Genomic DNA, 27374 nt, shown 5'->3' with positions numbered 1-27374 from the left:
GAGTGGATGGAGAATGGATGGATGAGTAGATGGATGGATGGATGATGAATGGATGGAGGACAGATGGGTGAGTGGGTGGATGGATGGAGGATGGATGATCAGTGAATGGAAGATGAACAGATGGGAAGATGGATGGATGGAGGCTGGATGGACGGAAGATGGAGGATGGACGGATGGAGGCTGGATGGATGGAAGGTGGAAGGATGAGTGGATGGATGGATGGATGGATGGGTGGACAAATGGTAGACTGATTGATGGATGACTGGATGGATGGAGGATGGATGATGAGTGGATGGAGAATGGATGGATGAGTCGATGGATGGATGGATAAGTGAATGAATGGTTGGGGGACAGATGGTAGATTGATTGCTGCATGAGGGATGAATAGATGGATGGAGAATAGACAAATGAGTGGATGGATGGATGGGTGGGTGGATGAGTGGAGAATGAGTGGGCAGATGGTAGATGGATGGATGGATGGATGGATGGAGGATAGAGGATGGATGAGCAGGTATGTATTGGGAGCAAATGAAGGCAGGGGAGTGAGGGAGGAAAGTGAGGTGGGCCCTGTGTTCACCAGCCTTAAACCTACCTCATGGAGGTAAGGGTTGGAAGCCACCAGTTCCAGGCCACAACAGGAAGTAGACTGAGCTGTGGCCTAGCAGAGGGGAGAACCCAGGAGTTCAGCATTAACACAAACCCTCTGACCTTCCCTAGAACGCTGGTGGGAGCATGTCTTAATGTGTGAAAATAACCCCCGTCCAGGGCACCTGATTCTCATCCAGGTTCCTTGGATCTTGCAATTCTAGGGTTCTGTGTTCTGCAAGCCCATGCTAAGAGCCTGCAGTCTTGGGACTCTGAGGTCCCCACAGTTGTTTGCGCTATGGTTCCGTGGCTCCAGGGCTGCACTCCTCTGCAAGCTCTCTCCCCCTACTGCAGGATGGACACAGTTCACACCCTGAGGGATTCTCCCTCATCAGCCAGACTTTGGCACTGGGCACCCTTGACTAGCCCCCTGAATGCCAGTGCCTCGCAGGGACCATGCCGGTCCTAGGTGCTGAAATGGTGCCTCTCCCAGGGAAGGTGCCAGCCCTGCCTGTGGGCACCACCAGCCAGGTCTGGGAACAAGTTTGTTTCTCTTGGGCCTTAGAAACCTAGGGCCCCAGAGCAGCCCTTGCTGGGAACAAGCTGTGCCCCAAGGTGGAATGGTTTCTCTATCCACCAAACTGCTCCCTAGATTGCCCCCCTGGCAGTGCAGGAAAGAGAGACCTGGCAAGGATGAGGGGCCTGTGTGGAGGGGCAGAGCCGGCCTCCAGCCCTGGCCCCTGGCCCGGCCCACGGACAGTAGGTGTACCCTGGGAGGGGTGGCTGGTAGCCAGGGTTCCAGGGGGTGACCTAAGACTGGGGCAGGGCCAGGCGCAGCCCTGGGAAGCAGGTGAAAGAGACTTTGCCTGGGATTGTGGCGCCATGTGTAAAGGTGACTCCGGCACTAGAAGGAGGAGTGGGGAGGCCTGGGTGTGAGGGAAGGGCCCAGGCCCAGAGGCCCGGCCCAGCTGTGGCTCCCGCTTGCTGGGCGATGCCGGGCAAGGCCGGGCCCTTGCTGTCCATCTGAGGCCCCATCTGTGCAGGTGAGGGGCTGAGAGGAGCAAGGCAGCCTCTAGAAAGACACCACACACTCAGCTGCTCAGCTTGGGGCAGCCACCTGCCCCTGTGGGGGAAAGAGACAGAAAAGGGGCCTGGCACCTGGGCCCCAATGCCCTTGCCTGACACCCACCTGCTCACCAGGTGATGGCCACACACCCTTCCCTGCTTAGACAGCTCCACCCAGGTTGGGCCTCCCTCGGCCTCTCAGCCCCAGACCCTCAGCCTCTGCATCGTCCCACCCCTGCTGTGGGTCCCACAGAGCCAGCAATTGTCTGTTCCTGCTCCCCACTGGTCTGCAAGCCCTGGGACCTGGGCCCTGTGTCTCTCCTCTCTTGGTCTCCGTTATACCCAAAGTGCCTTGCATATGGCTGTTCCTTATAAAATATTGTTGAATGAATGAATGAATGGAGCGCCTTAAGGCAGAGGGATGCATTTTGGAAACCCTGGGGTGTGGCTGGGATTCTGGCTTGCCCAGGTGACAGCCTGAGGGTGAAGAAGCCCCTCCCTGTGCCCTGGGGCTTCCCAGCTCCTCCAGCCCAGGCAGCTCCTCCAGCCCAGACAGCTCCTCCAGCCCAGGCAGCTCCTCCAGCCCAGGCAGCTCCTCCAGCGCAGGGCCCCACCTTGTCCACCAGGCACCCACTCAGCCAGGACAGGGCCCAGGGCTGGGCTGGTGGAAGCCTCGAGTACCGTGCTGTGCTGCCCTAAGCCAGGCGCTTCCCTCTCTGAGCCACCACACCCTTGTGTGATCCTAGGGGCCCAGCACAAGGTAGAGGGGGCAGAAGGTGGGGGAAGGGGCATGAGCAAGGAACTTCTGCTCCAGACAGAAGCCTGGGCTTGTCCCCGTGCCGGGCTTGTCCCCGTGCCGGGTTTCCTGGTTCAGGGAGCAGCGGGCAAGGCTAAGGGGGTGGGATGGTGGTTTTCCCTGCCCCAGGCCCCTTCATCGCCTCTCCCAGGTGCCATTTCTGCTGCCAATACCCTGATGGTACCAACGAGGCCCAGGGCCCCAGCTCCAGGGACTGAGTGGGAGGGGTGGAGTGGGGGGGCCCAGGCTCTAGAGAACAGAGGAGAGAGGAGGGGGGAAAGGCTGGCGGTGATAGTGAGACGTGCTTGAGACCCCACCAGGTTCTGCCCCATTCAGGGGGCATCCCGGCACCTGCCTGGAGCTCTCCGACCCTCACTTCCTCACCAGTGAACAAGCACTGGGCAGGGACTGACATGAGGGTCCACGGTGGCTCCTCTCTGTGTTCCAACCCCTGGCTCCGAGGCCCTAGTCAGGTCACTACCTACAAGAAACCCGCCCTGACTGCACTGTCCCCATAAGCTCAGCTGTCCGAGGGCTCTTGGCATCAGAAGCACCCACTTTCTCCTGAAAGTGAACTGTGTGGGGCTGCTGTTCGTGCTTTTGCTAGGACCACCGGGATGGGCAGCTCATTCTCATGGGTAGCCCTGCCAGGTCAGAGGCCCTCCTCCCACAGAACTGGAACCCTGCTCCAGCTCCCACGCCTGGCAGGGACGCAGCCACAGTGACTCCTGAGGTGTCCCACGTGGGTGAGCCGGGCGTGCAGAGCCCTCCTCCAGCCCCAGGTGTGGGGAGCCCACTCCCCCGTGGCCCCACATTTCAGACCCCACTCTCAGGCCACCTGACATCCTGGACCCTCCAGCTCCACCAGGCCCAGCGGGAATTCCAAACCTGTTCTTCCAGCAGCTGTCATGCCCCCGGCCACAGTGAGTCACCCCTCCCCACCTGTCACGCCCACCGAGTCACCACCCTGTCACCAAGCCCTGAGCTCTGCCTCCCAAGGCCCCTGGAAGCACCTTCCCCCAAGCTGCGCCTGCCTCTCACTGTGCCCCATGGACACAGGGCCTTGGAGCTGGAGGAAACCTCCTCTCTCTGGGTGGGGGCCTGGACCTTTGGGTCACCTGCCTTGGCAAGTGAGACTCCACACGTCCCCATCAAGCGCCAGCCAGGGCCAGGCACCAGATGCAAATGTGGGGCTGCCCCAGGGGGCTCCTGCCTGCACCCCTCCTGGTTTCCAAAGGCACCACCAGACAACCCCTCCTGTAGGTGGATCCTCCAGGCCCCGGCACTGTGTCAGGGAGAGCCCGGCCAGGAGCATTCTCAGGAGACATTTGCTGGGATCTGAGACGTGGGGCTCAGCAAGGAAGAGATGCCGGGAGGAAGGGTCAGAGGGTGTGTCTCAAGCCCAGGCCTGACTGGCCCCAGTACCCACGGTGCTCCCAAGAGCCTCAGCCCGGCCCAGGACCACCCTCCCTGGAACTGGCCCTGCCCTGCCCTGGGCCTATTGTTGTCTGTTCATCAGTGACCTGGCAGCGGCGGCAGGAGGCTGGGCCCAGGGCTGACCTCCATCTGTGCTCCCGCTCCCACTCACCTTCAGCCTGGCCAGGGCAGGGGCAAAGCAAGTCTGTGGGCCCCTCCACACCACTCAGGTGGGTGCTGCCCAGCACAGGAGAGCGGCAGGGCAGGCTGGGCCAAGCAGGTGGATGGGGGCCCCAAGAGGTGGGCTCCTGCGCTAGGCAGTGGGTGCTCAGAGACCCCGTCTCCAGGGAAAGAAAGTCCCTCCTGTGAGTATAAAGAGGGTGAAGGTGGGAACTGGCCTTCACTCAACGGGCAGCAGACCAAGAACCTGCTTTGAGGCCCTGGGTGCTGGGGCCCAGCCCCAAGGAGTTCACGGTTTTGGGGAGACTGGAGCCGGGACACCTAGAGCAATAGTTACAAAGTGGCCGGGATGGCACTTCCCCCAACGTAGCAGGAGGGGCCCAGAGAGTGGGGGAAGGAATCCCACGGGGAGGGCTCCTGGGGCCCTGGAGGGTGGGAGGCAGGGCTGGTGGAGACCAGAGGGCTCAGTCTCTGCCTGCACAACGCAGGGGGAAGTTGCTGCCTCCACAGCCCGGGCCTTCCACCCACAGGGCTCCCCAGGCAACTTAGAGGGCCAGGTCCTCACAGTCCTCACTCTGTCCAGTGCTTACCTCTCTGCTGCCCCAGCTGCCCTCCCTGCCTCGGAGTGGCCTCTGCCTCTGCCTCACACACCCCATCAGCCCACAGCTGCCCCGAGCCCTCACAGCTCAAGGACCTTCCGCACCCCGGACAGCAACCCTGAGCCCAGAGCAAGGAGGGTAGGACCAGCACCTGCTCTTCCTACAACTCTATTGAGGGAACTATGGAGGGAATGCAGGGACAAGGACACAGGATAGTGATGGATGGTGGGGGGTGGGGGGCAGGGAGTAGCGAGTGGCAGGTCAGAGACAAACTGACCCAGGAACAGACGGCAGCGAGAGAACAAGACCCACAGAGACAGAGAAGTGAAAGTGGGAGAGATGGAGGTGCAGCAGCAGGAACAGCAGGGCCGGGAAGCCACTGGGCCCTGTTGCGGAGGGCAGACCTCTGCGTGGGGGTGGGCAGCAGGTGCAGTGCGCAGCGACAGCCAGGCTGGTGGGCGTGGGCCAGGCAGGGTGGGGCAGGTGCCCGTCCTGGGCTGACACTTGCACAGAGCCCTGCGGAATGCCGCTGGCTGGCGGACGGCCCACCCCCGCCCAGCCCGTGCCTATAAGGCCTCAGCAGTGCAGGGGCCCCCACTGCTCCCAGACGACATCAGAGATGAGGACAGTCCTGCTGCTCCTTGCAACCCTGGCCGTGGCTACGGGGCCAGGTGAGGGGCTGGGCCAAGGGGACGGGGTGGGGGGTGGGCGGCTCTGGCCTGACGACCTCCAGGCACAGAGAACCCCGACACTGTGGGTGCCAGACTCTTCAAATTTAAAACAACGTGGAGCCCGAATCTTAACGAGTGTCAGATTTACAATGTTGCAGAATCTGAGCATCTTAGAACTGACTCCTGGAGTCACGGACCCTGAGAGAGTGGAGCAGGGGGTTGTCTTGAGATGCTTCTCACTGGGAGGGCGGCCATCTAGTCCCTGCCACCAGCCCCTCCCGGTCCCCAGGTCTCCCCCAGCACAGCCCAGGACAGCCCAAAGGCCACCAAGCCCTTCCTGCCAAGCTGGCCGCCCCTGGGGCCTTAGCTTAGTCAGGCCCTTAGAAACACAGCCATCTCCTCCAAGGACAGCCCCTGGGGTGGGGACAACAGCCAGTGTCCTCTTGGCAGTCACAGAGCTCCCTGAGGACTTGGAGGAAAGGCCTGCAACACACCCTAGACAGGGGCAGGGCAGGACACCTCTTCCAAGCTGGCCCAGGCTGGAGCACATGTCCCCTGAGGCTGCATTCAGGGCACGAGCCCCACCAGGACCCAGGGCCCGGGGTTGGGGGCCCAGGGCAAGGGCAGCAGGGCGTCTGTCCAGGAGGGGTCTCTGCAGGTGGGGGAGCAGGCCCTGCTGAGTCACCAGGAGGCCTCTGTTGGGCCTGCTGAGCCCGACTCCCTCCCCGCCAGCCCTTGCCCTGCGCTGCCACGTGTGCACCAGCTCCAGCAACTGCAAGCAGCCTGAGGTCTGCCCGGCCAGCTCTCACTTCTGCAAGACCCTGAACACAGGTGAGTAGCATCTGTCCAGGTGTCCCTGGGGCTGGGGGGACATCCCTGGCCGTTGTGGGTGCCGGCTGGGAGGTTGGGGGGAGGTGAGGGGCAGAGGTGGCTGCCGGGCCTGACCACACTCACCTGTGCCCAGTGGAGCCTCTGAGGGGGAATCTGGTGAAGAAGGACTGTGCGGAGTCGTGCACACCCAGCTACACCCTGCAAGGCCAGGTCAGCAGCGGCACCGGCTCCATCCAGTGCTGCCAGGAGGACCTGTGCAACGAGAAGCTGCACAACGCTGCACCCACCCGCACCGCCCTCGCCCACAGTGCCCTCAGCCTGGGGCTGGCCCTGGGCCTCCTGGCCGTCGTCTTAGCCCCCAGCCTGTGACCTTCCCCCCAGGGAAGGCCCCTCATGCCTTTCCTTCCCTTTCTCTGGGGATTCCACACCTCTCTTCCCCAGCTGCAACGGGGGTGCCAGGAGCCCCAGGCTGAGGGCTTCCCCGAAAGTCTGGGACCAGGTCCAGGTGGGCATGGAATGCTGATGACTTGGAGCAGGCCCCACAGACCCCACAGAGGATGCAGCCCCCAGCTGCATGGCGGGTGGAGCACAGAAGCCCTGTGGATCCCCGGATTTCACACTCCTTCTGTTTTGTTGCCATTTATTTTTGTACTCAAATCTCTACATGGAGATAAATGATTTAAACCAGTGTGGTTGTGTCTGTGCTATTCTGGGACGGAGGAGTTGAGGAGCGGGCATCAGGCCATACAAGTACCCTGAGCCTCCAGCCCATGTCCCCTGGGGCTAGTCATGGGGCGATGCCTGAAGTGGCACCGTCCGTCCTCACCCTGGGAGGGGCAGGCTGCTCAGATGCCTCCCCACTGCCCCAGAGGTGGAGGGTGCTCCTGGGGTGAGACCTGAGTAGGACCACAGGGCAGAGGGCTCGCAGGCCCCTCCCACACACAGCACCTAGGGAGAAGGAACCCCTCACCCTTTCACCCCGGGTCATGTCCCTAAGACTGGGGCTCAGGACCCTCCAGAGAGGCTGGCTTGGGACACCCCAGGCCCAACCCCAGCTTTGGAGCCAAGTAGACACTGACTACCCATAGCCATTGCCAAGGCAAGTCCAGCTGCCCAGAGAAAGTCCAGCTACCGCCCAGGAAATGTCCCATGGACCCCATCCATGGGAACCCAGCAGCCCCTTGAACAGACCTCACCAGGATGAAGCTAGACTGGGCGGGGAGTATGACGCAGGGAATATGAGCCAGGTGAGGTCGCCCAGAGGCAGGGAGGGTTCCGCGCCCACTGCGTGGCTTCTGGCTGTATTTCCGGGATGAGGTTGTGACGTGGAGTGAGATGAGGCCCTCAGCAGATGCCCCAGCAAGGAGCCCTTCCCCTTCTGGAGAGGGCCAGAGGCTCCCGCAGGCTGACCCCACGTCCCCGGCATGGGAAGTCTCAGGCCTCACCCGGGTCAGAGCAGAGCTCTGCCTTCCCCCAGGGCAGCTCCCTCGCAGACCTGGCCTGGAAATTCCATGGTGGCAGAGCCCCCTCTAGCCGCGGCCAGCAGACGGTGGCGTAGCATGGGTGGCAGCTGCTGAGGGGTCAGTGGTGCTCCCTGGCCCTGGGTCCAGGCACTCAGCTCTTTGTCCCACGCACCATGAGACCAGCATCATCACCACCCCCAGTTCCAGCTGAGGGCCTGGGGGCAAGTGGGGTGCTGGATGGTTACTGGAGGTGAAGCGTGATTTGGGGAGGCCTGCTCTTAACACCTGTCCATCCTACCGCCCCTGGGACCCAGGGCCACTGTGCAACCCCATCCTGGAGGGCCGCCTGCCCAGCCAAGGCACTGCGACCCAGGACTGGGTCTGGGTGAGCTTCACTGTCTCCACCTTGGGATCCCCTTTCTCCACACCCAAGCCCCATCTCCCCAGGGTGGCCAAGATGGGTCGCTCCTTGCGCTGACTGAGAGAACTTAGGCAAAGCCCTCCACCTCTGGGAGCCTCTGTTTTCTTCCAGTGGGCACCCACCTGGTGCAGCCAGCACCCCATATGCTGCCTGTGACTGTAAATGGTGGCCCTGGCCTCCTGCAAACCCTCAGCCCTCCTCCCAGCCACTGCAAGGCTGCAGGCATTCCCCTCGTGCGCTCCTGGGGCCCCAGACCCCACCTAGTGCTCCTGCCCTCCGCTGAAACTGTGGGTGGTGATGGTGCTGGTCTCATGGTGAGTGGGACAAAGAGCTGAGTGCCTGACCCAGGGCCAGAGAGCACCACTGACCCCTCACCAGCTGCCACCCATGCCACCGTCTGCTGGCTGGGGTCGGAGGGGGCTCGGCCACCGTGAGTTTTCCAGGCCAGGCCTGCGAGGGAGCTGCCCTGGGGGAAGGCAGAGCTCTGCTCTGACCCGGGTGAGGCCTGAGACTTCCCATGCCGGGGACGTGGGGTCAGCCTGCGGGAGCCTCTGGCCCTCTCCAGAATGAGAAAGGCTCCTTGCTGGGGCATCTGCCGAGGGCCTCATCTCACTCCACGTCACAACCTCATCCCGGAAATACAGCCAGAAGCCACGCAGTGGGCGCGGAACCCTCCCTGCCTCTGGGCGACCTCACCTGGCCCATACTCCCTGAGTCACGCTCCCCGCCCCCTCCAGTCCAGCTTCACCCTGGTGAGGTCTGTTCAAGGGGCTGCTGGGTTCCCATGGATGGAGGTGGGCCCAGGCTGTTGGACTTGCCCTGGGTGGTGGCTGTGGGTAGTCAGTGTCCACATGGCTCCGAGGCTGGGGTTGGGCCTGGGGTGTTCCAAGCCGGCCTCTCTGGAGGCTCTTGAACCCCAGTCTCAGGGACATGACCCAGGGTGAAAGGGTGAGGGGGCCCCTTCTCCCCTGAGTGCTGGCATGCAGGAGGGGCCTGCAAGCACTCCTGGAGGCCTGAGTACAAGCGCCCCCTGGTGGCCACCGGAGAGCCGGGTGCTGGGGCTCCTGCACAGGGAGAATCCGCCCTCGTCCAGGCCAGTGCCGCTCATGGCCTCATCTGTGCCCTTTTCCACTCCACTCTGGACAGGTGGCCTCAGGCCTGCCAAGCGTCCAGGGCAGGGTGTGAGAAGGCACCTGGGCATGGGAGTCGGGCAGAGAGCAGAGGGGTAGGAGTGCCCAGGCCGCAGACCCACCCATCCCCACTTCCATGTGGGGAAACTAAGGCTAGGCAAGGGAAAGTGACTCCTGCCACTTCACGGCAGGCTGGCTGCAGGAATCCTCATCCAGGGCCCAGGGAACGGGAGTGCTCTGTGCCCAGTGCAGCCTGGAGGCAGGCGGGAATGCCACCTCCCCCACCACTCCCACCCCTGAAAGTCGGGAAACGGGGGCTGTGGCCACCAAACTCCAGGAAGGAAGGAGGAGGGAGTTCTGCTGGTGGGTCAGGGAAGACTGCAAAGCAGCGGCAGGTACAGGGACAACGGAGGCAGCATGGGTGAGGCTGCTTGTGGGCCCTGGGCAAAGGCCCAGAAGTGGAAGTGAAGCTGCAGGATCCAGAGATGGCTAGGCTGCTCACATGGCTGCACTGGGGCCTGGGAGCTGGCAGGACTCCAGACCAAGCCCAAGGACAGTCACAGCCGTAGCCCATCACTGCCCCCTGCCCTGTGCCTCCACGGGTCCCTAGCTCAGTCTCCCAGCCTCCAGGCTGCTTCTCTGTGACCCTGCTGGACAGCTCCTCAACTGTCCTGGACACAACCTGACCCCAGCCTCAGCCCCAGCCAAGACTCTGTCAGGCATCATCAGCCCCACACAGGGAATGCAATCTTGTAGGTGTGGACAGCGCAGCTGACCAGAGGGGGCCGACAGCTCTGCCCCCATGTCCCTAGTGCCCCTGAAGGAGGAGCTCCCTCTGCCAGAGCCCAAGCTCAGAACTTGCAGGGAGATGTCTTAGGCATAGGATTGAGGGGTGGGGCCCCAAGGCACAGCCACTGAGGTTCGGCCAGCACCCAGGGGTGGGGCACTGACCCTGTCATGGGGTGCATGGCTGACTCTCCTGGCCCATCACCAGGATGCAATTTTCTCTATGCCTTAAAAATGGAAATGTTAAAAGCAGTCAAAGCACAATGTCCAGACAGAGGGCAGCTCTCAGGGAGATGGTGCAAAAGCAACTGACGAGGTCCTCTGAAAAGGGATCCTCCCTCCACCTGCTCTGAACTTCTGCTCTCCTCGCCGTCCAGTCGGGCCTGAGCTCCCACCCGGCCCCCTCTGGCCAGCTGCACTGTCCACACCTACAAGGTTGCAGGCCCGTGTGGCGCTGATGACGCCTGACAGTGTCCTGGCTGAAGGGCCAGATGGGAGAAAGGAAGGAGCATTATTCGGTCAGATCAGGGGGGCCTAAAAGCCTCCCTTAATGCCCAGTCTCAACAGCCAGATCCCACAGAGAGCTCGAGGGGCAGCCCCAGCTGCCCACTCCACTGGCCAGCCCTCAACTCAGGAGCAGCTAGCTTTGGTTTGCGAGAGGCCCTCTCTCTGGTCCTGCCGTGGACAAGCTGGACTGGGGAGGGTTGCTGAGGTCCTGCTCCCGGAGGGGCATTCTCAGACATCGCTCTCACTGATTTCTCTCTGTCTTCTTTGTCTACCTCACTTTTTTTTTTTTTTTTTTTTTGCTTTTATTTTTGCTGTTTTCTTCATTTTGTTTACCTTGGGTTTGATTTGCTCTTTTTGTTCTAGTTTCTGAGGGTGAAAGTTTAGGTGGTGTTTTTTGGAGAACTTCCTTCTCTTCCAAAAGAAGTTTTAGTTCTGTTTTTTTTTTTTTTTTTTTCTAAAAGAAGCATTAGTGCAAAATTTCCCTCCAGGGCCCACTTCAGCTGCATCCTTTGACTTTGATGAATTGTGTTTGCATTTTCATTCAGCTGGAAATATTTTCTGATTTCCTTTTTGGTTTCTCCTTTGACCTATAAGTTGTTTAGAAATATGTTATTGCTCAGTTTCTAAATATTTGATGATCTTGTAGATATATTTGTTATTGATTTCTAATTTAGCTCCGTTGTAGTCCAAGCAAATAATTTGTATGATTTTAATCCGTATAAATCTACTGAGATCTGTTCTATGGCCCAGAATACAGTCTGCCTTGGAGGACATTATTGATAAATAAAGGTGTGTACCCCCTCTGTGAGGTGGAGTGTCCTATAAACATCAAGTTGGTCATGTTGACTGGTAATGTGATCCACGTCTTCATCCTTACAGATTTTTTGTCTATTTTTATCAGTTCTTGAAAGAGGAATGTTGAATTCTCTGTTATTGTGGATTTTCTTTTTCTCCCTTCCGTTCTATCAGATGTTGTTTGTTTTGCGTTGTGTATTTTGAAGCTTAATTGTTAGGTGCATACATATTTAGAATTGCTAAGTCCTCTTCATGAACTGATCAATTTATCATTTGGTAATGTCCCTCTTTTTAAATTTTTTGTCTCTCTTTCTAGTAGAGATAGTGTTTTACTGTTTTGCCCTCACTGGTCTCAAACTCCTGGCCTCAAACAATCCTCCCACCTCAGCCTCCCAAAGTGCTGGGATTGCAGGTGAGAGCCACTACACCTGGCCAGTAATGCTCCTCTTTATTTCTAATTATAGTCTTTGCTTTAAACCTACTTTGATATTGATGTAGTCATGCCTGTGTTCTTTTAATTGGTGTTAGCATAGTATATCTCTCTCCGTCTTTTTACTTTTATCTTATTTGTGTTTTTACATGTCTGGTGAGTTTCTCACCGACAGCATATGCTTAGCTGTTTCTATTTTTATCCAATCCGACAACCTCTGTTTTTAATTGAGATGTTTTTGTTTTTGAGGCAGAGTCTTGCTCACTCTGTCACCCAGGCTGGAGTGCAGTGGCACCATCTCACTTCACTGCAACATCTGCCTCCCAGGTTCAAGCAATTCTCCTGCTTCAGCCTCCCAAGTAGCTGGGATTACAGGCACCCACCACCATGTCCAGCTAATTTTTGTATTTTTTAGTAGAGAGGGAGTTTCACCATGTTGGCCAGGCTAGTCTGGAACTCCTGACTTCAAGTGATCCACCTGCCTCAGCCTTTCAAAGTGTTGGGATTACGGGTTAGGATTACAGGTGTCAGCCACCGTGCTCAGCCTAATTGAAGTGTTTAGATGACATAGTGTCATTATCGCTGTGGCTGGGTTTAAATATATGTCATCTTGCTATTTGTTTTCTATTTGTCTCATTGCTTTTTCCTTTCTCCTCTTCTGCAGTCTCTGTAACATGTGCTTTTATAAATAATTCTGTATCATCACCTTTGTTGAGGTATTAACTACAGTGTTTTGACCTTTGCTTTTTTCTTTGTCTTTTTCTAGCGACACTTTAGTGTCTTAGCATACACCTTTGACTTACTAGTCTACCTCCAAGAAATAGTAGGCCACTTCACATAGAGGGGAATAAATCTACAACAGCGAACTTCCATTGTCCCTCTCCTGGTCTATTTGTATTACTTTTTTTAAATTTATTTGACACAGGGTCTTGCTCTATCACCCAGGCTTCAGTGCAGTAGTGTGATCACAGCTCACTGCAACCTCCACCTCCTGGGTTCAAATGATTCTCCCACCTCAGCCTCCTGGGTGCAACCACAGGTGTGCACCACCACGCCCAGCTAATTTTTTGTATTTTTTTTTTTTTTTTTTTAGAGACGAGGTCTCTCTACGTTGCCCAGCCAAGCCTGGTCTTGAACTCCTGGGCTCAAGTGATCCACTAGCCTCAGCCTCCCAAAGTGCTGGGATTACAGGCGTGAGCTGCGGTGCCCAGCCTGTACTACTATTATCATACAATTTACTTCTACATTTGCTATAAATTCCTTAATACATTGTTATTATTTTTGCTTTAGGCAATCAACTATCTTTTAACTTGATTCAAAAATAAGAAAAAAATTACCTTCTATTTCCTATTTCTGGTGTCATTTATTCCTTTGTATAGATCCATATTTCTGCCTGAAGAACTTCCTTTAACACAAAGGTCCCCAACCCCTGGGTCACAGACCGGTTAGGAACCACGCCACACAGCAGGAGGCGAGCGGCTGGCGGCGGGCAAGGGAAGTTTCACGTGTATTAATTCATCGTGGTCTGAGGCTGAAGCCCGCGACACACTCTGGTTCTGACCTGTGCGTTCCTTTCACGCCTCTTATCCCACCAGAGTGTGAGCTCCATGGGGTGGGAATATTCTGGAACGGCTGCTGGTTTTATTCTTTGCCCTCTCCCCAACTAGGACCTGGCACAGGAGGGTGCTCATTACCTGGCAAACAGAACAACCAACTGGCCTAGTTTGTTGGGGACCGAAGGATTTCCTGGAACCAGAGCCCGCTTGCCCAGCAGGCATGGTGTATTCTGTACCTCAGGCCTGCAAAAATATTTTAAAGAAAAAAATGAGCTTTAGGGTAGAAGAAAAGGTTTTATTTTTCTTTCTCACACTGAAAAAAATGAAAACTTTCGGACCCATGAAATTTTATTACATTTTGCCAAAAACAGAACCAATAAAGTAAGTATTCAAAGTTATGTAAAGGCAATTATTTAATATTAACATCATGATGGTGAGAGGGACCACGGAGCAAGGGGCTGCTTTGCTACAGGGACCGGAAGCGGGGGCTGAGCGCAGGGGAGGGCAGGCGGAGGCCACGGGCAGCGAGGCGGGCGCGCCAAAGGGCGCCAGTTCCGGAGCTACTGGGCCTGGGCTGGAGGAGCGCGGAGCTGGGGCCGCAAGGCTGGTGCCGGCAGACAAGCGAAGCGGCGCGGGCGAGTGGGCGGAGGCGGCTGCAGGGAAGGCTGGGCTGCCGCGGGACGCGGTGAAGATAGCCTGCGGAGTGTCCGGGAGGAACACGTGGGTCTGAGGGTCGCCAGGGAGTCACTGCGTGGCTGCCTCTGTGTTGGAGATTCAGATGCCTGGACTGGCCTCGGGGTCCCAGCGCTTGCCCGGCGAGCCGGCGGTCCGGGGATGGGTCCGGGGCGGGGCCTGCGGTGAATTCGGCTCGGCGGGTGCCCAGGAGGCGGGGCAGGGGCGGGTCCGGAGCGGGGCCTGCGGTAAGCTCGGCTTGGTGAGTAGCCCAGGAGGCGGGGCAGGGGCGTGTCCGGGGCGGGGCCTGCGGTGAGCTCGGCTCGGCGTGTTGCTCAGGAGGCGGGGCCGGGGCAGGCCCGGGGCGGGGCCTGCGGTGAGCTCGCGCTGGGCGGGCTGTTCCGGGGGCGGGACTGGGCTGGGCCTGCGGTGAGCATCAGGCGATGCGGCACGGGTGCTGCGGGACACACGGACACGCCTACGATTAGACCCAGGCAGGCACCTACCGGCGAGCGGCCGCGGGCGACTCCCAGGCGCGGCGGTACCTCACGGTGGTGAAGGTCACAGGTGAGGTCACCCTGAGAGTCCCGCTCGCGCCGAGAGCCCTCCCCTCGACCTGGGACCGCAGTGTTTGGGGCGGGGCTCTCCGAGAGGGGGCGGGAAGCTCGCAGCCGCGGGCCTGGCCTGGCTCTGGCCTTTGGCATCCTAGGGTTGGCCTGGGCAAATGTGTCCTGAGAGACGGATTCGTTGTTCTCGGGAAGGCGCAAGTTTAATTTAGTCCTCCAGGACGGAGACCGAGGGCCGAGTATCCCCGCGGGGGTAGGAGAGCCGTAATCCAACCTCCACCTCCCCGCTGTAAACCTCTTTCCAGAGAGGGCATTCCCGTTCCGAACACCAGACCCAGCCTGGGAAATGCTGCTTCTTGTCTGGCCCAAGTGCCCTCCTGGGAGGGGCTCAGAATGCATTTCCCCCAAGCTGGGCACAGCTCATCCCTGCTGGGGAGCTTCTGCAGTGGCCGAGGACTCAGACAATCCTAACCAGGGCTCTGGAGGTCTTCTGGAAGAAGGAACCCCAAGTAGGGACACCCCAGGAGCAGAGGGGAGGGGAACAGCGAGAAGAGACCCAGCCCTTGAGCCCAGTCCTGCCATGGCCAGCCATCCGGCCCCCAGGGCCCAGCTTGGGATGGGCTGCAGACCACCTCCCATAGGACCTCTGCACCAACCATCCCCTGGGCAAAATCCTTGTTTAGGCCTGGTATTTAAGGCCCCTCTGCCCACCCCTACTCCTTCTCTAGCACTGCCCCCATCCTCCCCCCATCTCTCCTCCATCCAGCGCTACAGGCTGTTTTGAGCTTTTGCAGGTGCTGGTCTCTGGTTGAAATGTCCTGATCTCTTCTCCCTTCTTGTCCCATCCCAAGTGTCTCCTCCTCCAGGAAACCTTCCCTGACACCCACTGAGTTAGGTGGCTCCTCTGCCCACCATCATCCCTGCCAGGCCCCCATGAGTCCTTCAGGCCCAGTACTGACCACCTGTCTTTGCCACCTGCTGTGCAGGGCTGCAGCACTCCCAGTAGACCAGGAGCTCCGGGAGGCAGGGCCGGCCCCACGTCCTCTGCGCACCACCCTGAGTTGGATCCTCTGTGCGCCACCCCTGAGTTGGATCCAGGGCTAGCTGCTGTTCACCTTCCCACTCCCACGCTGCCCTCCTGCCTGCAGCCATGACGCCCCTGCTCACCCTGATCCTGGTGGTCCTCATGGGCTTACCTCTGGGTAAGATGGACAAAGGACAGAGGGATGGGCAGACCCACTTTGAGGGCAGGTGGGCTGAAAGTAGGGAAGGAGGCCAGAATTCCCAGCGACCACCCCTCCTTCTAGCCCCCTGCCCTGGGGAAGGTGACTGGCTGGGGGCCTGATGGGCTGGAGGAGGGGCCTCTCGTGTTCTGTGACCCCTGTTCCCTTCCCTCCCATCTGCCAACCCCAGCCCAGGCCTTGGACTGCCACGTGTGTGCCTACAACGGAGACAACTGCTTCAACCCCATGCGCTGCCCGGCTATGGTTGCCTACTGCATGACCACACGTACCTGTGAGTCTGGGGGCCCTGCGTGGCCCTGCCTGGGGAGCACGAAGGGGAGGTTCTGCCCTGCCCCTAAGCATGCGGGGGTCCTGAGGAAGGAGGCTCTCCTGTCCCCGGATCCTGTCTGGGAGCTCCAGGCTGAGGGGCCCTGCCCTGATGGCCTTGGATGCTAGGGTGGGCCAGCTGGGCCCCCTGCCCCTGTTAGTGGAGCTGGCTCACCGCCCCGCCCCTCTGCAGACTACACCCCCACCAGGATGAAGGTCAGTAAGTCCTGCGTGCCCCGCTGCTTCGAGACTGTGTACGATGGCTACTCCAAGCACGCGTCCACCACCTCCTGCTGCCAGTACGACCTCTGCAACGGCGCCGGCCTTGCCACCCCAGCCACCCTGGCCCTGGCCGCCATCCTCCTGGCCACCCTCTGGGGTCTGCTCTAAAGCCCCCGAGGCAGACCCACTCAAGAACAAAGCTCTCGAGACACTGCTGCACCCTCGCACCCAGCTCACCCTGCCTCACCCTCCACCCTCCCTGCGACCTCCTCGGCCGTGCCCAGGGTCAGAACTGTGGGTGAGAAAACACCTGACCTCCCCCAACCACCACACGACCTCACTTCGAGGCCTTGACCTTTCGATGCTGTGTGGGATCCCAAAAGCGTCCGGCTTTGGTGGGCTGCTCAGCCCCTCGCCTGTCCAGGGCTATTTATGGGGAGGGGCCCAGTCGGGCAGGGAGCGCTGAGCAGATGGGAGCTGTGGCCAAGCCCACCTTCTGGGAAGCCCTAGGAGAGGCCCCTGCCTCAGTCTGCCCCGGGTGTGCTGGGGCAGGGGGAAGAGGAGGAATGCCCCCAGGTAGGGTGGTGGGGAGACTCTTAGGAGGAAAGGCTCTTCCAGGCCTAGGAAGGCTGTCAACGCTTTCTACTAAGGCCAGGAGCTGCCAGGGCCAGTGCAGGATCAGGGCTGTGGGGGGAAGGCCTTCGGCACCGGCCCCTGTGCTAGGAAGGCTGCCAGGCCCGTGTAGGAGCTGGCCCCTGCAGGGGAGGGGGCGGCTCTGCCTCAGCAGGCCCCAGGGCCCCCGAAGTCGCAGAAGATTTTCCGGGTCCAGCAAGGGGTGTGTGTCATCTCAGTCAAACCCCTTGACGTTTCCCACCCCCTCACGGGGAGGGCGCCGGGCCTCAGGCTGGCAGGACCTAGGGCCGTGCTATATTTGGTGGGTCCTGGACGCTGACCCGGCCAGCGCTATTCTGGGCAGGGAAGGAAAGGGGCAGGGCAGGTGGCCTGCCTGAGGCCTGGTCCCCAACCACAGCAGGACCTGGCCGAGCAAAAGGCAAAAGACGCAGGATTGGGGGATGCGCCCACAGGCTGGGGGTTGGGAACAGCCTGGGGCTGGCGTGGGCGTAGGCGTGGGAAGATGGAGCATGCCACCCTCTCATGGCCGCGAGGGGCGGGAGTGGGGAGGGCGGGGTGGGGAGGGCGGAGACCCAGCCCCTCCCCCGCAGCGGGATGCGCACAGTGAGTGGGTCCCTCCATCACCTTCCACCTGGTTCTGCACCCACTGGGAGGGCAGGGTGGAAGCCCCAGCTGGGTGTGGGGACTCCCAGGGACCCCACCCCAGGCCTGTGAAGCAGGGGTCAGCCCAACACCCACCAATCCATCCCCATGCAGGTAGGCCAGGGAGCGCCTGCCCCCGCTGCGAATGGGGCCTTGGGGGGCATAAGACCTTTTGGTGCCAGCGGTCACGCTGCACCTGAGGCCCCCACCTGACCAGTGCTCCCAGCTCTGGTGTCCTTGGAAGCCCTTCAAGCCATCCCGCATGGGCAGGATGGTGACAGTCCATGTGGTAGGATTGTCCCGGCCTCAAAAAAAGTGTGGCCCTGGTCAGGGGAGCCCCTGCTGGAAATTGCATCTCCAGAGCTTTGATGCAGGACCCCTGGGGGATCAGGGAATGAGAGTCTAGACCCCAGGGGTCTCCCTGCAGTGAGTCTATATGCAGGCCTGCATTCTGCTCCTGGGGCTGGGGCTGAATGCCCAGCCTCAGTCTCCTGAGAACATGAGGACGGGAGCGGGGCAGAGTCTTGCTGAGGGCACACCCAGTTCCCGTTGGAGCAGGGCAGTGCCAGTCTCCTGCAAAGGGGCCTTGGGTGGGAACGGGCCCGGAGTGGGAGGAACGTGACTCCCCAGAGGGAAGATGGGCGTCGTCCTGGGCCCAGAGCTGGGAAGGAGTTGCTGCCCACACAGGGTGGGCCTGGGCTCCCCTCGCCCCTACCCCCAGTGGCTGTAGCACTGAGCCTGGAGAGCAGGCCCGGCCCGGGGTGGCTGGGAGGCTGCCAGGGGCCTCCCAGAGCTCCCAAGGGCCCCCACCTGCAAGGACCAGCCTCAGGGCAGTGCCGGGATGAGGCCCTGTCAGTGGCCGCCAGCAATGCCTCGGGATGCTCACTGGGAGGGAGGCGGCTTTGGGCTCCCGCGTCCTTGGGAGAGGCTGGGAGCAGTCACTGCGCGGCTTGCGCAAGCCCCTTGTCGGGTCGGGTGGCTTCCTCAGCCAGGGCTGGGAGGGCACCAGGATCAGGTCCTCCCTGTCTCGCGTCTCAGTGGGGTGATGGGGAGGAGACCTGGCCAGCCGTGGCTCAGGGGCAGCTGAGAACAAGGACCTGCTGGAGCTGGAAGTGCCGTGGTGTTGAGGGGTGGGGTGGGCAGCTTCTCACACCTGCCTCCTGCCTCCATCTGTCCACCTTTCCCCCACCCTGACCTGTCCCAGCCCCACACATGGTTCTGCCTGGCTGGCCTGCCCTTGGCACCTGGCGTAGAGCACACAGAAGGCACTCGGCTAATGCTGGGCAGGCCCACTCATGGGGAGTGCGTGGCTGTGCAGCACCAGGGAACCGGCACAGCAGCGCCGGCAGAAATCACAGCAGTAAACTCGTCCGGGTTGTATGCATCAAGGTGGCGACAGACGTGGGTCCCCCCACTGCACTGTGGCCCTGAGCAGTGTATAGCAGCCCTGCAATGGGAGCCATTATCTTGCCCCTTTGACAGAGGAGGAAACTGAGGCACAGGGAGGTGAAGTAGCTGCCACACACTAGTGCCTCCTGGCTCACTCACCACCCCCTGCACCACAGTGCAGCCGCTTCTCCCACCAGCTGAGGTTCCTTAGACCCCCAAGCCTGGGAATGGGGAGGTGAGTTTACAAAATGGAAAGCTTAAAAGGAGAAAAGTGGAACCAGAGGGTGGAGAAGCCCTCAGTGGTAGAGTAAGGCCTCCAGTGCTGCCTCCGGGTGCAGGGCAGAGCGGCAGAGGAAAGGGGGAGAGGCACCGGGCACCATGGGGGCCCAGTTCCCACTTCGGGGATCTCTCTGGCAGAACCAAGGGTCCCCTTCATGGGGGTAGATGCCCAGGGCTAGCCGTTGCCACTGTCTGTGTGGACCTGAGTCCTGGGCATGCCCGAGTGACTCAGCAGTGGCTGCTTGGGCGGGCTCTGGCACCCTAGCATGTTATCCATTCTGGGAACTGGAGTCAGCCACTAGAGAAGTTGGAGCTGCAGGAAGTGACCCTGGGGTGGGACCTGGGGACATGGCCGGGTCGGCATGGGACACCTGGCTCCAGCAGGAGCTCTGGTCTGTCCTGGTGTCTTTGGGGGCAGGGCTGCGGCCCTGGGCAGGCTTCCTCCAGGTGGAGGTCCTGGGAAAGTGGGGGAGCCAGGCTGGCTGCCGCCTCCCCCACTACGTAGCGTCTGATTCGTCCTCTCCCATGAAGGTGATTTGGTTCATAACCCTGAAACTCTGAAAAAGGTCCAAAGAGGAGAGAGGCCCTCGGTGGAGATGCCGAGCTTTTCTGCAGGTGCTTTGTCCCACTGCTCTGGGTGGTCTGCGCTCGTCTTCAAGCCTCAGCTCGCGGGGAGGGCCTGAATCTGCCAGCCCCTCTCAGCATCTCCTTCCCTCTGGGCCCTCCCCAGCCTTAAGGAGCCTCCCAGACAGAAGGGTGGACAGAGCCACCTGGGCAGCCCGAGAGACACACGGGGGTCCTCCCTGTGGACAGCCCTGCCAGCTTCCGCCCAGCCCTGAGCTTCGTTTGCATTTTGAGTAAGGGGTGGTGAAATGGGAATGCTGGTCCGGCTCAGCTGGTCGTGGGCATAAGTGCCCGCTGGATGGATGGCGTCTCTCCCTCCTGTCTTCTGTCCTGGGATCCAGGTGCTTCCCAGGGCCATACCCCTGCTGCTAATGCCCTAACCCTTACCCTAACCAGCATCCAGCGTCGTCTCACCGAGCCATGAATAAATCAGCGGATTCGCGTTGTCTGCACTTCTCTCCAGCCCCACTGCCTCGGCCTGAGCTCGGGCTTCACCTTTCCAGCCTGGCTGGGCTGGCACTCCAGGCTCCACGCAGCCACTCTCCTGTCTACCCTACCCGGTCCAGGCCCTGGAGTTTTCTTGCCTCCAGGCCTGACCTGTCCTCGGAGCCAGGCACAGGAAGGGAGACAGGCAGGCTCCTGGGGCTTGCTGGGAATTGCTCCCAGTTCCGTGGGAGAGAGGCCACCCCCCCAGCACCCCCTGAGGGGCAGACAAGCCCCTGGGGAAGTCTGGGGGTGCAGGGTCAGGGAGGCGGGAACCCCCCAGGACCCCATCCCACCATCTCTGACCTCTCTGGCTACCTGGTTCCTCACCCCAGCTTCTCCACGGCCCCAGGAAGGAGGGCCTGGATCTGCCAGCCCCTCTCTCAGGATCTCCCCACTTCTGGGCCCACCTCCCAGCCATAAGGAGCCCCCTAGACACAGGGGTGGACAGAAGCCATGTGGGCAGCCCGAGAGACACACAGGGGTCCCTGGGTTGGCAGGGCTGCCTGGCTACGGACAGGCCCTTTGGGGCCCCAGCCCCTGGCCAGCCTTTGGAGGAACAGCCGACGGCTCCCGCCCTCCAGGGTGTCCCTTCTGGGCTCTTACCTTATCCTTGGGGTCCCTTTTAGTACCAAGGGCCTTTCTGTCCCCTCTACTCCTCTGCACAGATCCTGGGGCGTTAGTCACAGTGTGATAATGGCAGTGATTCCCGGTACGGATGACGGAGAGGTGGCTCACGACCATGCTCCCTCTGTGTTCTCCCAGCCCTGGGGGGTGAGGATGGGAAAGCTCTGGCTTATTTGGAGGAGGTCTTGTCATCGAACTCACTCTAGGGTGGGAGTACAGGTGAAGGCCTCTGGCTCCCACCCAGCCCTGAGCTTCATGTGCATTTGGAGGCGTAAGGGGTGGGCTGGTGGCTGGTGCCCGAGACCCTCCTTCCCACCAGACCTTCCTTCCCAGCCTCTGAGGGAGACCGGCCTGTGGCCGTCACCTGCCTGGTGCCAGGCCTTCCTTCCCAGCTGCTGAGGGAGAGTGGCCTGTGGCCATTGCTTGCCTGGTGCCAGGCCGTTTTAGGAGATCCTCAATCCTGTCAGCCAGGACTATCCCTACTTTATGGACAAGGAGAGATGGCTCATGAGATTACACAGGCCCGCTCAGAGGCCTAACCAGCAAGCTTGGGGGCCAGGTCGGCCCCTACTGCCTGGACCCCAGCCCGGCTCCTTGGCTGAGCCCGGCTGCCCGGTGACTCAGACCCGCAGAGTCTGCTGAGCGGGCGAGGGCCAGGGCGGGGTGCCAGCAGGTATAAGGCAGCCGGCCAGGCGCCGACAGCCCGACCTCACCAGGAGAAGATGCAGCTCCACACTGGGCTCCTGCTGGCTGCCGTCCTGAGCCTGCAGCTGGGTGAGTCCAGGCACTGGGGCCACCTCCTGCTCAGGGCCCCTATCACTCTAGCCCAACCACTGTTCCTCCAGCCCTGGGCTGTGACTGTCCACCTCGGGAGAACCCATTCCTGTCCCCCTACCATCTACGAGGTGCAGCTTTCCGCCGAAAGCCTCCTGTGATCCTGCAGGCCCATCCAGCTCAGCCCCAGCCCCCACACCGGCCCCCACACTTCTCAGGGCGCACAGCCCTTGGCTCAAACCCCCCTCTTCCTCTGCCCAGCCCCCAGACCTCTCCAGCTCACTGTGACACCCCTCACACACGCACCTTGTGCACGGGCACACACACACTCTGAATTTGCCCCCCTCCAGCCCTCTTGGGCCTGGCCTCCCAGCTGGCTTGTCTCCTGCGGCCGCCCTCCTGGGACTCCCTCCTCCCTCTTGCCTGGGAAAACCAAGTGCCTCTGCTCTCCCATCCCCAGTTCCTGCTCCCGGGTCCTCTCCTCTGCTCCCTGCTTTCCTGGGTGATTTTACCCCCTCCCCCTCCCCCTCCCCCAACCCTCAACCCCCACAGTGCCCACGTCTGCTACGGCTGGCCCTGCCCCCCAGCTTCAGATCCCTTGGCCCAGGGCCTTCCTGAGGACTCCAAGGGGATGACCCCTGCAGCACAGCCGTGCACACCTGGCCTTGGCATCCCCCAGCAGAGCCTGAGGGTCTTCTCTTGCCAGGGCGTCTCCACCCCCACCCTGAGGCCTCAACAAAACCAGCTGGCCCCTTGATCTGCCGGCCGCCTGCACCTCCAAGCCCAAGCAGCCCAGCCCCCCAGGGGCCAAGCCTCTGCATCCCTGGCTGTGGGTTGCACGACCTCGGCAGCTCCTGCCTCCCAGGCCCTGAATGAGCAGGTGGTGGAGCGTTGGTGAGTCCCTGGCGCTGGCTCAGGTGTGTCTTACACCAGTCTCCATCCCCAGGGGCGCCCTCCTGGCCTGTGAGAGGCTGAGCCGCTGACCCTGAGGACTGCCCTGGGGTCATCAGGGCAGACCAGCTCTGTGCTGAAGGTCCGAGACACACAGGGCCCTGGGGACTCAACTTAACCTGGAGAAAGCCTTTACAGCCATCAGGACTGGACAGGCAGTCAGGTGGCCATCCAGGCTGGGGGTGGCACATCACAGGAGCCCCTGCCTGGGTGCCCAGTGCCCACGGACTCCCCTCTGACCCAGAAGCCCTTCCCTGCACCAGGGGTCCTGGAGCCCTTCCTTCTGCTGAAATCTCACCTGCCCCTTGAGGAACAAGCCCCAAGCTGCCTCACCGCTCTTCCGGTTGGAGGATTGGGGAGCCTCTCTCAGGGGCACCCGCATCCCCTGTCATTGCTTGGTGTCTGCTCTCTGCCATGCATGGACAGCACAATCTCCCCAAGGGGCCAGCCTGCTTCAGAGCCAGCACGGGGGTCTCCAGTGGGAGACACCTGCCCCCAGCCATGCAGCTGCACGCAGAGCCCATCCCACCATCCTGTTTATCCCTCCATTATTCCTGCCCCCTCCCCCTCCTACCCCACCTCCCTCCTCCTCTCTTTTCCTCCTCCTTCCTTCCCTTCCTTCCTTCCTCTCCTCCTCCCTCTCTTCCTCTCTCCTCTTCTGCCCTCTGATCTCCCCTCCCTCCCGTGTGTCAGGTGCCAGACTAAACACCGTCCCTGTGTCCTCACAGTCACCATCGAGCGGCCTTTCCAGTTTGGAGCTAAAATTTTATTTGCTTCCCTCAGGATCTCATTGCTGAAAATCAAAAACCCTCTGATAAGGGACAGAATTATTATTTTTCTTGATAACCCAACCTGCAACCACCCCTGGAATTCATTCATTCATTCATTCATTCATTTATTCATTCTTTCTGCAAGCCTCTCCTGAGCCTCATTAAGTGCAGGGGAGGGAGCACTGAGGAATGGGTAGAGCACCCTGCCCAGCCTCAGAGGCCCTCATGCTTGGGTGGGGGTGAGGAGGGAGCCCTGAGCACAATCACTTGGAGCAGGGACACTGATGCCAGCTGGGGCAGGATGCTGCAGCTCACAGTGGGTGTATCAGAGTTGGAACCATTCACTCTGCCCTGGAAACCAAGGAGGCCTTCCTGGAGAGGGTGGCATTTGCACCTGGAATTGTTTTGCCCGGAGGGCAGGAGGAACAGCAAGTTCAAAGCCAGGGAGGCCTTGGGAGGGTGGGCATGTGTAGGGGACAGGCAGGAGCTGGTTCTCTCCATGGCACCCTTGGGCACCCATATCCTCACCTCTTCCTTCTGGTGCCCCAGCCTCCTGTCCATCTTCCCTGCTACCCCCAACCCCAGCCAGCTGTGGCCTGTGGCTGCCAATGTTGAGTAGAGGCATGTCTGGCTTATTGGCTGTCACTTGATTGGATGTGACAGCCAAGGGGAGCTTCAAGCCACTTTGGTGAGAAGGCAGAGAGGGGCTTGGAGGCAGCTGTCACCATCTTTCTTTCTCGAATGTGGGGTCTCAGCTTGCTCTCCGGGGCTCATAGAGGGACCAAAGCTGATGGCAGGGGCCTGCCCTGGCCAGAACTTCCCATCTGTGTCACCTTCTTCATGGTGCCTCGATGGAGGATTCCGCCCACAGGACCCGGGGGTGACCAGAGGACTCTGGCCAGTGGCAGGGGCCTGGGGTGCCCTGAGGTCTGAGGTCAGCTCAGTGCTGGTGCATACAGAGCCACGCTGCCAGGAACCCGGGCTTGGAGCTGGCACTGACCGGGGCTGACTCCAACCCTTCTCCACCTTTGGCAACGATGAGGCGGGGGCAGCCCAGCAGAGATGGGATAGGGCTCCGGTGTCCTGAGGCTGGGCTGCCTGGGGCACAGCTCAAGAGGAAGCCAGGGCCTGCACCTGGTGCCTGTGACAGAGCAGCCCTCACATCCTTATGGTCACACCATTGGCCTTGTCACCCTGCAGGCTCCTATGCAGAGAGAGCAGGCCCGGGCCCAGCAGGTGTTAGAGACTCTGTTTACCTGGGTGTGTGAACCAGGGGTGAGGACAGGCAGGGAGGGAGTTTGAGGCTGAGAAATGGACAGAGGTGGCCAAGGATGAAGAGGGGCAGAGAGCAAGCAGGGACGCCCTTGGGGAGTGCCCAGGAGGGCTAGCGGGCCTCGGGAGTGGGGCAGTGCCCAAAGCAGAGAGCAGGACTGCTGGGCAGACCCACAACAGCGCCAGCGGAACAGTGTCGCCAGATCACGGGCTGTCCACCTGGATAAAGCGAGGCAGAGCTCACCGCTCCCCGCTGCTGCTTGGGCGCCGCCACTGTAGCGGGATATTTTAAGGAATCAGAGAGTCCGAGGGGTTGAGGAGGATATTTATTATTGAGGTGCACTGGCCCAGTCAGGTTAACATCCAAAGGACTGAGCCCTGAACAAAGAGCTAAGTTACCTTTTAAGCATTTCGTGGGGTCAGGGGAGATCTGTGCGGGGGGGAAGCATGTTAGAGAAGCGAGAAACAAAGACAGTTATTCAATTAATTGAGACATGCCTTACATCATTTCTTACTTTTGAAGGAAAAACATGTTTTACGACTTGAGTTTATCTGTCTGTGACCTTGCAGCTGCACAGCTAGAGAAACAGGGTCTCCACAGCACCTGGGAAAGGAGGAGAGAAGGCTCACTAGCCACAGAGAAACGGGCAGTGAATTTTTAAAGGACTCCAGTTCTTTCTCTTTCTCAGGGGGAACTGGGTTTTCTTACATACAACTGGGTTTCCGTTTACACAGCCTTTTTTTGTTTTTTGTTTTGAGATGGAGTCTTGCTCTGTGGCCCAGGCTCGAGTGCAGTGGTGCAATCTCGGCTCACTGCAACCTCTGCCTCCCAGGTTCAAGCAATTCTCCTGTCTCAGTCTCCTGAGTAGCTGGGATTACAGGCACATGCCACAATGCCCAGCTAATGTTTTTGTATTTTTAGTAGAGATGGGGTTTCACCATATTGGCCAGGCTGGTCTTGAACTTCTGACCTCAAGTGATCCACCCACCTCGGCCTCCCAAAGTGCTGGGATTACAGGCGTGAGCCACCGCGCCCGGCCTACACATTCTTTAATTTCTTTTAATTCCTGTTCCACCACATCCTGGTCGCCCTTGCCCTGGGCTCCCTGTGGAGGCAGGAATGGCCGCATCATCGCAGCCACCAGAATCCAGTCCCGGGGGTCTAACGGGTCCCACTCAGTACCCAGAGGCAAAAGTGGGCATGGCCAGAAAGCGTGTCTCAGAGCCCCTCCACCTCCCCCATACCCCCCACCCTGGGACCCCAAATAGCCCAGGCTGCTGCACCCCCACTGCCCTGGGACATTGCACTGCAAGCCAGGGCTGCCCAGCCCCACCCTTGCCCAAGGCTCCTTCCTGGGCAAGGATGCAACCAGCTGGCTCCAGCTGCAGGGCTGCCAGGCACCCCAAGGTGAGGGACAGGGGCCCAGCTCCTGAGAGGGCTGGATCACAGGGTTGGGACACTGGCCGCTGAGAAGGGGCATGGGCTGCTGGGTGGAGATGAGTGCGTGCCGTCACTGCAGAAGGTGGCCCACACCTGCCTCCCGTCCGTTTGTGTCCTGTCTGTCCCCATGTCTGCAGCTGCCGCGGAAGCCATATGGTGTCACCAGTGCATGGGCTTTGGAGGGTGCTCCCGTGCGTCCAGATGCCTGAGGGACTCCACCCACTGCGTCACCACTGCCACCCGTAAGTGGGGGAACAGCGGTGGGCTGGCCACGTCCTTTTTGCCCAGGTGGGAAGATGTGGGCTCAGAGGGTGACAGAGCCTGATCCAGGCACCCAGTAAGTCAGAAGCATAGAGGGGGAGTGTCCACCAGCGATGCCCAGGGAAGGGTATGAGCAAAGGGCCACGTCTGCCCCCAGGAGTGCCTGTATGCTTCATGTACCTGGGGCGTCTGACCCTCAGCTCAGTGGCAGCTGGGGCAGCAGGGTCTGGGCAAACCAGAGCCTCAGGTACCTCCGTGGTTTCTCTCCTGCCCACTCAGGGGTCCTCAGCAACACCGAGGATTTGCCTCTGGTCACCAAGATGTGCCACGTAGGCTGCCCCGATATTCCCAGCCTGGGCGTGGGCCCCTACGTATCCATCGCTTGCTGCCAGACCAGCCTCTGCAACCATGACTGACGGCCGTCCTCCTCCAGGCCCCCGGACACTCAGCCCCCACGGCCCCCACAGCCTGGCGCCAGGGCTCACGGCCGCCCCTCCCTCGAGCCTGGCCAGCCCATATCTTCGGGCCTCTGCAGCCACCATCCAGCATCACTTGTCCTAGGGAAGTCCTGCGTGGAGTCTTGCCTAAATCTGCTGCTATCCAAGCCTGGGGCCCGTCCTGCCTGCCACCCCTTCAGGTCCCGACCTCCCCACAATAAAATGTGATTGGATCATATGGCACAAGCTATCCAGTGAGAGTGGAGTCCTGCCATCCTGGGCTTGGGGGTAGAGTGGAGTAGATTTGGGGGTGCCTCGCTCCCTCACCCCAGGCTAAACCCTACTACCCCACCCCCACTTGCCCTTATCACGAACAGGCCCTTCCACTTCCAGCCAACTGTTAGGCCTGAAGGGCACAGGGGCCCAGGTCGCCCAGCGGCTGCTTCTCCTGAAGCAGCCAGAGTGGGAGTTGGGGCTGGGGCACACGAGGATCCCCCCACCCCAGAGCATGAGTTGGGAAACCTCGGAGAAAGGACATCCCGGCTGAGAC

At 60.2% G+C, this 27374-nt stretch overlaps 3 protein-coding genes and 1 pseudogene across 7 annotated transcripts; all 4 read left to right on the top strand.

Moving 5' to 3' along the window:
• Window positions 1-5190: 5190 nt before the first annotated feature.
• On the top strand, window positions 5191-6831 carry LY6D (lymphocyte antigen 6 family member D). Its single transcript, XM_004090816.3, has 3 exons — window positions 5191-5312; window positions 6045-6143; window positions 6277-6831. Exons 1-3 carry the CDS (start codon window positions 5261-5263, stop codon window positions 6510-6512), a joined length of 387 nt encoding a protein of 128 aa, XP_004090864.1. The 5' UTR covers window positions 5191-5260; the 3' UTR covers window positions 6513-6831.
• Window positions 6832-14247: 7416 nt separating this feature from the next.
• Window positions 14248-20250, top strand: LYNX1 (Ly6/neurotoxin 1). Of its 2 annotated transcripts, XM_030795082.1 has the most exons (5): window positions 14312-14470; window positions 14613-14666; window positions 15456-15671; window positions 15883-15984; window positions 16213-20250. In XM_030795082.1, the coding sequence occupies exons 3-5, from the start codon at window positions 15620-15622 to the stop codon at window positions 16407-16409; spliced, it is 351 nt and encodes a 116-aa protein (XP_030650942.1). In that variant the 5' UTR covers window positions 14312-14470; window positions 14613-14666; window positions 15456-15619; the 3' UTR covers window positions 16410-20250. The 2 variants fall into 2 exon arrangements, with proteins under 2 accessions (XP_012363883.1, XP_030650942.1); XM_012508429.2 differs by lacking the exon at window positions 14613-14666 and having other exon boundaries at window positions 14248-14470.
• Window positions 16808-20250, top strand: LOC115830648 (annotated as a pseudogene). The gene is made up of 2 exons (XR_004026183.1): window positions 16808-16817; window positions 18049-20250. The product of XR_004026183.1 is annotated as an uncharacterized LOC115830648 (transcript).
• A 97-nt stretch (window positions 20251-20347) lies between these two features.
• On the top strand, window positions 20348-27074 carry SLURP2 (secreted LY6/PLAUR domain containing 2). 3 transcript variants are annotated; one of them, XM_003280743.3, is made up of 3 exons: window positions 20348-21692; window positions 26264-26368; window positions 26667-27074. In XM_003280743.3, exons 1-3 carry the CDS (start codon window positions 21641-21643, stop codon window positions 26801-26803), a joined length of 294 nt encoding a protein of 97 aa, XP_003280791.1. In that variant the 5' UTR covers window positions 20348-21640; the 3' UTR covers window positions 26804-27074. The 3 variants fall into 3 exon arrangements, with proteins under 3 accessions (XP_003280791.1, XP_030650944.1, XP_030650943.1); XM_030795084.1 differs by having other exon boundaries at window positions 26821-26948; XM_030795083.1 differs by lacking the exon at window positions 20348-21692 and adding an exon at window positions 21701-22586.
• The last annotated feature ends 300 nt before the right edge of the window (window positions 27075-27374 follow it).

The sequence above is a fragment of the Nomascus leucogenys genome, chromosome 16, assembly GCF_006542625.1.
Source record: "Nomascus leucogenys isolate Asia chromosome 16, Asia_NLE_v1, whole genome shotgun sequence".
NCBI classification, from domain to species: Eukaryota; Metazoa; Chordata; class Mammalia; order Primates; family Hylobatidae; genus Nomascus; species Nomascus leucogenys.
This window is presented reverse-complemented; position numbering and strand designations above follow the sequence as displayed.

Excerpts from the sequence above, each read along its gene's own strand:
- LY6D (XM_004090816.3), top strand. The coding sequence starts at position 5,261 with ATGAGGACAGTCCTGCTGCTCCTTGCAACCCTGGCCGTGGCTACGGGG. Across the intron at positions 5,313-6,044 it reads GGCCGTGGCTACGGGGCCAG|CCCTTGCCCTGCGCTGCCAC; the intron begins GTGAGGGGCTGG and ends CCTCCCCGCCAG. Across the intron at positions 6,144-6,276 it reads CTGCAAGACCCTGAACACAG|TGGAGCCTCTGAGGGGGAAT; the intron begins GTGAGTAGCATC and ends ACCTGTGCCCAG.
- LYNX1 (XM_012508429.2), top strand. The coding sequence starts at position 15,620 with ATGACGCCCCTGCTCACCCTGATCCTGGTGGTCCTCATGGGCTTACCT. Across the intron at positions 15,672-15,882 it reads CCTCATGGGCTTACCTCTGG|CCCAGGCCTTGGACTGCCAC; the intron begins GTAAGATGGACA and ends TGCCAACCCCAG. Across the intron at positions 15,985-16,212 it reads CTGCATGACCACACGTACCT|ACTACACCCCCACCAGGATG; the intron begins GTGAGTCTGGGG and ends GCCCCTCTGCAG.
- SLURP2 (XM_003280743.3), top strand. The coding sequence starts at position 21,641 with ATGCAGCTCCACACTGGGCTCCTGCTGGCTGCCGTCCTGAGCCTGCAG. Across the intron at positions 21,693-26,263 it reads CGTCCTGAGCCTGCAGCTGG|CTGCCGCGGAAGCCATATGG; the intron begins GTGAGTCCAGGC and ends CCATGTCTGCAG. Across the intron at positions 26,369-26,666 it reads CTGCGTCACCACTGCCACCC|GGGTCCTCAGCAACACCGAG; the intron begins GTAAGTGGGGGA and ends CTGCCCACTCAG.